This window comes from Scyliorhinus torazame, chromosome 2 (assembly GCF_047496885.1).
Source record: "Scyliorhinus torazame isolate Kashiwa2021f chromosome 2, sScyTor2.1, whole genome shotgun sequence".
NCBI classification, from domain to species: domain Eukaryota; kingdom Metazoa; phylum Chordata; class Chondrichthyes; order Carcharhiniformes; family Scyliorhinidae; genus Scyliorhinus; species Scyliorhinus torazame.
In genome coordinates, this window is record NC_092708.1 from 380,168,614 (window position 1) to 380,179,981 (window position 11,368).

At 44.7% G+C, this 11,368-nt stretch overlaps 1 protein-coding gene across 3 annotated transcripts in view; it reads left to right on the forward strand.

The window, feature by feature from the left end:
• Window positions 1-8,463, forward strand: part of entpd5a (ectonucleoside triphosphate diphosphohydrolase 5a) — a 37,238-nt gene extending 28,775 nt beyond the window's left edge. For all 3 annotated transcript variants that reach the window (XM_072493564.1, XM_072493566.1, XM_072493565.1), the window contains 6 exons: window positions 2,204-2,265; window positions 3,869-3,970; window positions 5,160-5,300; window positions 5,389-5,445; window positions 7,374-7,489; window positions 8,339-8,463. In XM_072493564.1, the coding sequence (XP_072349665.1) occupies window positions 2,204-2,265; window positions 3,869-3,970; window positions 5,160-5,300; window positions 5,389-5,445; window positions 7,374-7,489; window positions 8,339-8,425 (565 nt within the window). In that variant the 3' untranslated portion in view covers window positions 8,426-8,463. The remainder of the gene's footprint in view (window positions 1-2,203; window positions 2,266-3,868; window positions 3,971-5,159; window positions 5,301-5,388; window positions 5,446-7,373; window positions 7,490-8,338) is intronic.
• The last annotated feature ends 2,905 nt before the right edge of the window (window positions 8,464-11,368 follow it).

Sequence of the window (11,368 nt, forward strand, 5' to 3'; positions counted from 1 at the left end):
AATTTGCATCATCCCAGTTCGGGGCGTATACGTTCACCAGAACCACCGCCTCCCCTTGCAATATGCCACTCACTATCACATATCTACCCCCACTATCCGCCTCTATGGTCTTTGCCTCAAACAGTACCCGTTTCCCCACCAAGATAGCCACCCCCCTGTTCTTCGCATCCAACCCCGAATGAAACACCTGCCCCACCCATCCTTTACGTAGTCTGACCTGGTCTATCAGTTTCAAATGCGTCTCCTGCAACATAACCACATCTGCCTTTAATTTCTTTAGGTGTGCGAGTACCCGTGCCCTTTCAATCGGCCCGTTCAGCCCTCTCACGTTCCACGTAATCAGCCGGGTTGGGGGGCTCTTTACCCCCCCCCCCCCTTGTCGACTAGCCATCCCCTTTTTTAACCCAGCTCCTCACCCGGTTCCCACGTACCCGTGTATCCCCCCGACGGCGCCCTCCCGCCTCGGCCACCCCATCCCATAACAGCTCCCCCTTCTCCTTAGCAGCAGCAACCCAGTTAACCCCCCTCCCCCCTCCGCTAGATCCACCTCTAGCGTAGTTGCACCCCCCATGTTGCTCGCAGAAGTCAGCGAACTCTGGCTGACCTCGGCTTCCCCCCTTATCCTCGGCCCCCACTGTGCGAGGCCCCCTCCTTCCTGCGTCCCTGTTCCCGCCATAATTACCATAGCGCGGGAACAAAGCCCGCGTTTCCCACTCGGCCCTGCCCCTAATGGCCGACGCCCACAGTTCCTCATACACCCCCCCCCCCCCCAACATGGGGGGAGAGAGAAAAGTTACAGGATCGCAAGATTAACAAATCGAAAAATCATCCCCCCCCCCCCCCTTTTTCCTCGCCCCACATAATCACCCCACCACTTTGTCCCAAAAGTTATTTCTCTCGCCAGACTATTCCAGCTTCTCGTCCACAATTAATGTCCACGCCTCTTCTGCCGTCTCAAAGTAGTGGTGCTTCCCTTGGTGTGTGACCCACAGTCTCGCCGGTTGCAACATTCCAAACTGGATCTTCTTTTTGTGAAGCACCGCCTTAGCCCGATTAAAACTTGCCCTCGTTCTCGCCACCTCCGCACTCCAATCCTGGTATACGCGGATCACTGCGTTCTCCCACCTACAGCTCCGAGTTTTCTTCGCCCATCTGAGGACCGTCTCTCTGTCATTGTAGCGGAGAAACCTCACCACTATAGCTCGAGGTATTTCTCCAGCCTTCGGTCTTCGCGCCAAAACTCGATAAGCTCCCTCCACCTCCAAAGGGCCCGTCGGGGCCTCCGATCCCATTAGCGAGTGAAGCATCGTGCTCACATATGTCCCGACGTCCGCCCCTTCTGCGCCTTCGGGAAGACCCATAACTCTTAAATTCTTCCTCCTCGAATTATTCTCCAGTACTTCCAGCCTTTCCACACACCTTTTGTGCTGTGCCTCGTGCGTCTCTGTCTTCACCACCAGGCCCTGTATTTCGTCTTCATTTTCAGCAGCCTTTGCCTTCACGACCCGAAGCTCCAGCTCTTGGGTCTTCTGCTCCTCCTTTAGCCCTTCAATCGCCTGTAATATCAGGGCCAACAACTCCTTCTTCAACTCCTTTTTCAGCTCTTCCACACAGCGCAGCAGGAACTCTTGTTGGTCCGGGCCCCATAACAAACGGCCACCTTCCGACGCCATTTTGCTTTGAGCTTGCCTTCCTTGCCGCTGCTCCAGAGGATCCTCCGCAATCCGGCCGCTATCCTCTCCCTTATCCATGCGTGTCCGGGGGGGATTCCCTTCTGGTTTACCGCACAGTGTTTTTGGCCGTTTAAATTGCCGTTGGGGCTCCTATTAAGAGCCCAAAAGTCCGTTCCAACAGGAGCTGCCGAAATGTGCGACTTAGCTGGTCATTGCCGCACCCGGAAGTCCCACCTTGGACCTTTCTGATCAGCAACATTACATTCCATGTGGTGCAGTGAATATACTTGCCGAGCCCATTTTGAGGAAGGCACTGGTGCATTAACCATAAAACTGCTGACACACTGCCAGATTAGCCATTCTCTCCAAAGTGGGTTAAGGTTCCTCTTACTTTGGCTCCCAAAGATTGGTAGCAGCAATCAACATTGAAACAAAATAGTTTAATCTAATTTTGCAGAAATAAAATTATAATGCATGTTTAATATCAGTATGATTCTTGCAGAAGATCCTGATTTATTCCTGACTATTAGTTATTTAGGTTTTGGACTGAAAGTAGCAAGACTTGCTGTCCTGGGAGCATTGGATGCAAAAGGTGTGTGCAATATTCTTTTAATTCCTGCCTACATATTTTTTGGTTTTGTAGTTCAAAGAAAAATACTAATTTCTAGACTTATTCTGCCCCGCTCCAGTTTTCTCTCTAATCATTTTTGCTTACTCTGATGCTTCATTGAGTTCGGAGTCCAGGTAAGCTTTTTGTTGTTGGACAGAATTTGACGCACTGGAAGTTGAAGTAAATTGTGCACAAATTGTATATATGGACTCCCAATGCACTGGAATCCAAACCATTTTCACTGGAGAATTTCTTTAGTTTTTCACAGGACATGAGCTCAGCCAGCAGTTTTATGGCCCATCCCTAATTGCCTTTGTGAAGGTGGTGTTGAGTCATGGGTTGGCACAGGGGTAACACTGCTGCCTCACAGCTCCAGGGACCCGGGCTGAATTCCAGCCTTGGGTGACTGTCTATGTGGAGTTTGCATGTTCTCCCCGTGTCTCTGTGGGTTTCCTCTGGGTGCTCCGATTTCCTCCCAGTCCAAAGATGTGCAGGTTAGGTGGATTGGTCACGCTAAACTGCCCCTGAAGTGTCCAAATATTAGGTGGGGATAGCGCGGGGGTGTGGTCCTAGGTAGAGTGCTCTTTCGGAGGGTCAGTGTAGACTCAATGGACCGAATTACCTCCTTGTGCACTGTAGGGATTCTATGATCTTGAAATGCTACAGTGTGTGAGATGTAGGTACACCCACCATGCTGTTAGGAATGAATCCCAGTCTTTGAACCAGCAACATAATGAAGGAACGGTGATATGTTTCCAAGTTGAGGTGGTGACGGTTGTGGGTTTGGAAGGTGCTGTGACAGTAATACAGAAATAGCACAATGGTTTAAAAGTCAAATGATGGGCACATCTAAACCAAGCCCTGTATTAGTCTTGCTCAAGTTCCATGCATTTCCCTCCTTATTGTTGCTGCTCCCCCAATGCAAGATAAGCTGAGGCCAATTGTGGTGCCCCACCATCGCCCTGGCTGAGACTAAACAGCGCTGCACAGGCTGGAAGGTAAAATCACTCCAGATTGATTTGGAGATGCTCGGGCCATTGGAGTGGCTCCATTTCTTGTCATAGAAATGGCACAAGTTTCGTTTTTCTCAGTTCAGTTTGCAGTGATAGAATTTGTTCCTGGGATATTGTTGTTTTTGAGGTAGAAACGATTATTAATTCAGATGCAGTGACACAGTAAGACTGCCTTGATCTAGATTATTACTGCAGATGAGCCTGAGGTGGCGGCTCCCTTTCTCCCCTCACTAAAAGAGGGGAACCTCCTGGGGCCACTGCTCTTCCTAGTGACTGTTGCGGACGAATTGTGAATTGAGATGGTCAACACTCTATGGAACTTAATGGTTTGTGTACTTCTCTGCCCAACCTGCCATTCAATTTAATAAATAGGAATGAATCGGTGACCAAAAATTGTCAACCTTGGAGATTAAATCTCATTACACTCATCTGTGATGGAACAAAATTAAGTGAGTTTGTCCCTTTCTCGAGGTTGGACGTTTGAATGCGTGACTATCACTGTAGACAATTGCACTTGTTTCCTTAGTTTGATTTATTGTATCCTTCTAAACACTGACCATTTGTCCGTACAGACGGTGAGAGCAGAAGATATAGGAGTTCATGCTTACCACAGTCTTTAAAAGCTGAATGGAAATTTGGAGGAGTCAACTATAAGTTTGGAGGAATGAAAGAAGGTAGGATAATGCTGTCCCTCAATTAAGCAACCGTGACTTTGCACAGAACTTGATTCAATATTTCTGTAAACTGAACCTTCATGAATAAAATATCATGCTCCCAAATTAATTGATTAGTGCTGCACAGCGTTCAACAAAGAGTACACAATCTTTTACATCGCATTTATTGATCGAGTGGTGAACCATCTTGGATGTTCAGCACAGCTGAAGTCAAACCACGTTGTTGGGGACTGTAGAAATCTCTCCAGGATTTAACGGATTAGTTGTCATTTAAACATTTTTTTTTTAACGAAGACCTCTACTGCGATTATTGTAGGTTCAGGCCCTACATCATATCAAGGAACTCAGTACCACTTCTAGATGGCAATGACAGTCCAACACATCAAACTGGGACCATTTTTAGCTTTAGTTTTAAAATTAAACAAAATACAAATTGTAAATTTTAACTTGGGATACTTCACCTAGTTGAAAGTGGAATGGCAAATCTGTTAAGATAATGTGTATAAAACTGCTTGGATTTGACTCTTGCACTGGGACTACTTTCTTTCTACTTGTGTTGCGATCCACTCTGAAGTAGAGAATATGTCTAGCTGTCCTAATGGTACTTTTTTCTTTTTGAATATGCAAGAACATGTCGAGGTACTGTACCATCCAGATGAAGATTGAACCATGATTTATTCCTGATCTGTACATAATGTGAGGGCCATTAAAATTTGTCTAGAAAAGGGAAATTTTATGAATCTGATGGAATGACCTGTTTGCGTCAACTGTTGCTCAGTTCGTAGTACTGTTGCGACTGAGACGGTTGTGGATTTTAAGTCCTACTCCAGAGACATGGGCACAAAGGTTTAGGTCGATACTCCAGTGCAATATTGGAGGAGCGTTGCACTGTTGGTGGTGCCGTATTTTGGATGGGACGTTAAACGGAGGCACAGTCTCGGGGTAAAATATCCCTTTTTGCAGAACAGAAGTGGAGTTAGCCCAGTTGTCTTGGTCAATATGTATCTCCTAATCAACATCACCAGAACAGGTTATCTGGTCATCACCACATTGCTGTTTGTGAGTTTGCCTTGTGCAAACTCGCTGCTGCATTACCTACATTACAACATTTGAGTACATTTCAACAGTATTTCACTGGCTGAAGGGCACAATGCAAGTCTTTTATCTTTTTCTGTATTTGTAATCACAGTTTCCCCTGGCTTCCACTCCTGCTACACTGAAGTTATAAAGGTGATACAAAAGAAACTTGACCAGCAAGATGAAATCAAAAGCATGAATTTCTATGCCTTCTCATATTACTATGACCGAGCTGTGGATGCAGGAATGATTGGTACGTGAGCAGCTAGAATGTTGTTTTTTTTTGTCCTGCATATGTCTGAAGACCATTTTCAAAAACTTTATTTCTCTCTTTTTTTAAGATGTTGAGAAGGGTGGCATTATACTTGTGAAGGATTTTGAAATGAAAGCAGTGGAAGGTATGTGGGAATATTCGATGTTTTAAGGCAGTTCTGCAAAAGGTTTCTACCCTCCTTAATTAAATAGAACTGGTTGTCATTCAGAACAGGCTACTCATTGCAGCATTTCCTGCAAACGCTTTACACTGCATTCTTTAATTGAAAGACGTGGGGCGGGATTCTCCCCTACCCGGCGGGGCGGGGGTCCCGGCGGGATAGAGTGGCGTGAACCACTCCAGCTTCGGGCTGCCCCAAAGGTGCGGAATCCGCACCTTTTAGAGGCCAAGCCCCGCACCGGAGTGGTTTGCGCGCCGCCGACCGGCGGGAAAGGCCTTTGGCGCCACGCCAGTCGGGGCCGAAAGGACTTTGCCGGGCGGCGGAAGTCCGCGCTGACCTCGTCCCCGCGCATGCGCAAGGGGGGGGGGGTCACCGATGCATCAGCCATCGCGGAGACCTACACGACCGCGCGTAGTAAAAGAGTGTCCCCATGGCACAGGCCCGCCCGCGGATCGGTGGGCCCCGATCGCGGGCCAGGCCACCATGGGGGCACCCCCCGGGGCCAGATCGTCCAGATCGCCCCCTCCCCAGGACCCCACAGCCCGCCCACGCCGCCTAGTCCCGCCGGGAAGAGAGGTGGTTTGATCCTCGCCGGCGGGACAGGCATACCAGCAACGGGACTTCGACCCATCACTGGCCGGAGAATCGCCCGGGTTGGGGTGGGGGGGGGGGGAGCTCGACGACCGGCGCGATTCCCGCCCCCACCAAATATCCGGTGCCGGAGAATTCGACAACCAGCGGGGGCGGGATTCACGCCTGCCCCCGGCTATTCTCCGACCCAGCGGGGGGGTCGTAGAATCCCACCCGATTCCGTTAGAACGAAAACTAACTTCCAAAGCAAGATTGTATGGGGAACGCAGACCTTTTTCAACATGAATTATTTTCTTTCTGATGGGACAATTTTTGCTTGTTGTCAGAGGTTTTGTCTTTCTAAATGGACAGAAGGTGAACAAACTAATAATATTTGAGGGGAATACCTTAACCACACACATACTGCAACGGTTCAAGAAGATAGCCCACTACCACCACCTCAGGGGTAACGAGGAATGTGCAATAATTGCTGGCCTTGCCAGCAACACACGCCCATCCCGAGCCTTAAACTCTGCTAGGTATTGTTAAGAAATCTAAACCTGTTTTAAAGGATCATTCCATGAAAATGCAAAAAAACAAATTTGCAAGCACGAGGTGTATATTTTGTAACTTTATATGTGATGGTGTCAAATTAAAAGCAAGGCTTAATTTGCCTTTCTCCTCAAACATTCCTCAAGCACAGTTTCTGTCCCGGAGTCACTGGAGAAGGTTCAAATGACAATTTACTCAATTTCCTTAGAGATTGTATCTATTGGGAAAGACTGAACAGGAAGAATCTCTTTTTTTCCTCCAGAAAATACAGCTGGATGAACTAATAAAGGTCTTAAAAATTTTGGCAAGGTTTGAGGAGATAGACGTGGGAAAGGTGTTCCAATTGTGGGAAGAGTCTAGAACTTGGGCTAGTAAACAGAAGATCTGCACTAATAAATCCAATAACAAATTCAGGAGAAACTTTTCTAGCAACTAGGTCAAATATGAAACTTTTCACATGGAACAGTTAGGGTGAATAGCTAGATGCATTTAAGAGGAAGCTAAATAAGTAGATGAGAGAGAAAAGATTAGAAAGATACGCTGAGGTTAGATAAAGAAGGGTGAAAACTCATGTGAAGCATGAACCTGTTGGGCCAAATGGTGTATTTCGAATGGATTGCCCCATTTAAAGGAGTCAAAACATGTACATTTAAGAAAGAGATAAGTGATAGCCAGCTGTGATGTGTTCGCAAATAGTCTTTAACAGGCCAGAGTAAAAGTCAACCACTCCTGTTTTCCTGCAGTCTAATTATGAACTTTCAAATCTTCAGTGTGCGAAGACTTAAATGAAGCAACCACAGGCAGTCCCTTTCTATGCATGGATCTAACGTATATCACTGCCTTACTCAAGGAAGGGTTTGGATTTTATGATCACACCGAACTACAGGTACGCATAGTGCCTGTTCTGAATAGGATTCAAGGAGCGCCATAAGCAGATTGCCAGAAAGGTTGTTAGCGGCTCAATGTATCTTTTCACATTGCTCAGAGGTTTTAAAGTCACTTTCCCCTGCCAATTTTGAATTTAAGTTTTACATCCTTGTTTTACTCTTTTAAAAAAAAAACATAATCAAGGTGGAGACGGTATCCATAAGTTACGAGAAAATAGTTTCAAAATGTTATTCCAAATAACATTGATAAAACCCGAAAGGACCCAGCCACAATGCTTAAGCTGGTGGAAGATGGTCAGTGACAGTGGTTAAGCCCTACTAGGGCCTTGGGCAAGAGGGAGGTAGCAGGAGATGGAAAGGGGCGGTGCACGTCTCCCTCACAGGCCCCGTTTTCTGATTGGGGAGCCCCATCCAAGGTTAATCCCATCCTCCTGTAACCTGCTCTCCTGGCAAGAGACTGGAATATATCCTGGGTTCCCAGTACTTTATTCTCTGGGACTCTTGTGTAGACCCAGCAGTGGCCACTGCTGCTAGTTCTAGGAGATGGGACGTCCTCCCCAGAGATAGCAGGCAGCCCAATTCCATTCAATCAATGCTCCACAGTGCATCAAATGGCTGTGAATCATTCATCAGGAACAGGGTTAACGCAATCTTTTTCATGGTGGGGCAAGTTACTCCTCAATCCAAAACAATTCTGTCTCAGGAGTAAAATTGAAGAATCTTATAGTCTTTGTTTTGACTCTTTCAACTCCATTCTGATCCAACTTGTTTGCCTCTTCATGCCTTGCTCCAGATGGAGATTTATTTTGTTGCGACATTTCTCATTCTTCCATTTCCTATTTTCACAGCTGGCCAAGAAAGTCAATAATATAGAAACTAGCTGGGCACTAGGAGCAGCATTCCATCTCATTCAATCACTGAAGACCACTCCGTGAATTGCAAAGCAAACATAATAAAAGACTTATTTATATTACGGGGATGCTGATCTGCATGATTGTGTCACTATTCGAAAGTATGAACTCTTTTATTACCGTCAAGAGAAAATAATTCCCAACTGGATTCCACCCACTGAGAACAATCTGGCAAAGATGTATCAGCAATCATGTCCCCGTCGCTGTGAGGGTCTCATTAATCCATGAGAAAGTGGGAAATTTGAATCCAGTAAACATCTGGAATTAAAAGTCTAACGAAAACCATGAAACTATTGTTTAGTGAACCAGATGGGTTTGTACAACAATTAATGTCTTTTAGGGAAGGCTATCATCAGCTGTCATCATTACCTGCTCTGGCCTACATGTGACTCAATCACATGGTCGACTCCGAAATGACCCAGCAGCCATTCAGTTCAAGTGCAATAAATGCTAACCTAGCCAGCGACACACCACATCCCATGAATTGATTGTGGAAACCCTCCAACTCCTTGGTCCCTAAACATTTCAAAGTGATCACTGTGCCATACTCCCTTCTTCCATTGGAGGTTCGGGAGCAACTTTAATCCATTTTGGTATTAACAATTTAATTTGGACAGTGCTCACTCCCAATGTAACAAATTCAAATCAGCATGAAAAGATGTTAAATTGTAGATCAGTTCTAAACCATAATTGAATACCACTTTTTTTTTTTTAAATAGGTAGGAAAGAGTAGCTTAGCAGTATTGTCACTGGGCTAGTAGTCCAGAAACATGGGTTCAAAGGCCACCACATCAGCTGATGGAATTTGAATTCAGTTAATAAAATCTGAAATTGAAAGCTTGTCACCAGTACTGGTGACTATAAAACTATACTAGATTGTCGTAAAAAATCCATCTGGATCACTAATGTCAGTCAGAGAAGGAAATCCTTGCCTGGCCTACCTGTGACTCAACTGCCTCTGAAATGGCTGAACAAGCCACACAGTTCAAGTGCAATTAGGGATGGGTAACAAATGCTATCCTTGCCAGCAATGCCCACATCCCATGAAAGAATAAAGAAACAAAAACAAACCGTGATTACTGATTATCATGGGTGCGAGGATAGGGATATTGTGACTAGACTTCTTTTTAATTATCATGTTCAAAATTGTCTTACACCAAAACGCCAGCTTTGATTCCAAATAGGGGTTGGTTATGTCTTGATTTGACTTTGATTGCAATATCATTTTAAAAAGGGAGGTGCTTCTGGAACGTTTCAGAACCAGTATTGGCTGTGCCAACTGAGGAGGAAGAGGCAGAGATAGGCATTTCAACCTGTGAAAAATTAATAGGAGACTGCTATCCTCAACCAAGCTTGTGTGTCACCTAGTGACCGGGTTAAAGTAATTTGTTTTACCTGGATCTGTTTTTATTGATGCTAGGAGACCAGCATCGGAGATGGCGGAGAGAGAGGGAAAATTAAAAATAATTTAAAGTAAGCACTGAAGAAGTTGGGAGGGGTGGGTCGTCTCCCTTGAATACCACAAGTATTTATTAAAATCTAGATTTTCAATTGTAACTGTGATAGATGGCTCACATTGAACCTCAGTGTATAAAATGTAACTCTTGGATAAGTTTGAATTTCAGAGAGGATTCATGTGAAGTACTTCAACCACTTTGGTACGTGTACGGTCCTGCCTTAACTAGACTCTCATCTCCGTTGCGACTCCTTTATGATAACCTGCAGCACTGTGACATTGTTTCTGTAAGAATTTCCAGGTTACAGATTACTATGCTTATTCTGTACTATTTCCGATTTAAAGGTAGGACTGTGTAAAAAAAAAAAAAAAAAACAGGAAACAATCAGCTGATAAAATGTTTAAAAGAAACATTTAATTTAAATTTGACATCCTTCACAGTGGCGCATAGTGCCAAGAGAACCTATTTATGCATTTCCTGGTCTGTACAGCTGGCTTAGCTCATCAGACTGACTTGTGTCCAAGTACCATCTTGGAAAATGAAAACCACATTGGTCAGCCAAGCTTCCAGCCAACTCTATGCTAGTGACTCTGGAAAGCAGGCAAACAAGGATAACCTCACATGTGGCTGATGTGTGCCAACTCCTTGCAGTTGTCCTTGATCTCTGGGAACTAAGGAATTTATGCTAGATTCAATGGTACAAAATTATTCTTGGTGCTTTTATTTTTAAAAATTGTATATTGCACATTATTTAACTGCATGAAGGCTGCAATTAATGAATATTTTATATCAGTGATTTTGAGAGGAATGCAGAACATCGACACTTTTTAATTTCTCAATGTCATTGTGGTGTAAATTCAATTGTATATTACCAGACAATTTTTAACATGTTCTATGAATTATCTATATATTTAATTTTTTTTAAATTAAGTGACTGAATATACATTGTGTGCTCTGTATTCATTGCTTCATGCTACATCGCCAGAATACTCAGCAGAACAATCTGCATTCTCACAGATAGGAGCATTTCACGGCAGCACCCCAACCTCTTAAATAGCTTGTGCAGATAAGGTGGTGTTGTAGAGCATTATTTGTTGGTTTACCCCATTTGAACTTGGTTTCTTCAATGTGAAACCCATCTAAATTAACGAGATATACATAGTTTCTAAGACTCCTCAATTATACACTGCTCTAACCCAAATACAAAGCTGGGATGGCCCTATTTAAACCTAAGTTTTTTTTTTAAACCAAAATAAATTAATTTCCTGGTTAGCACTGCTGCCTCACGGTGTCGAGGACCGGGGTTCGATCCCGGCCCCGGGTCACTGTCAGTGTGGAGTTTGCACATGCGCTGGTCTCACCCCCACAACCCAAAGATGTGCAGGGTAGGTGGGTTGGCCACGCTAAACTGCCCCCTTTATTGGAAAAAAAGGATTAGGTACTCTAAATTTATTTTTTAAAACTTATTTTCATTAATAAAGCACAAGGAAGGATATTATAGGTGGGCTGT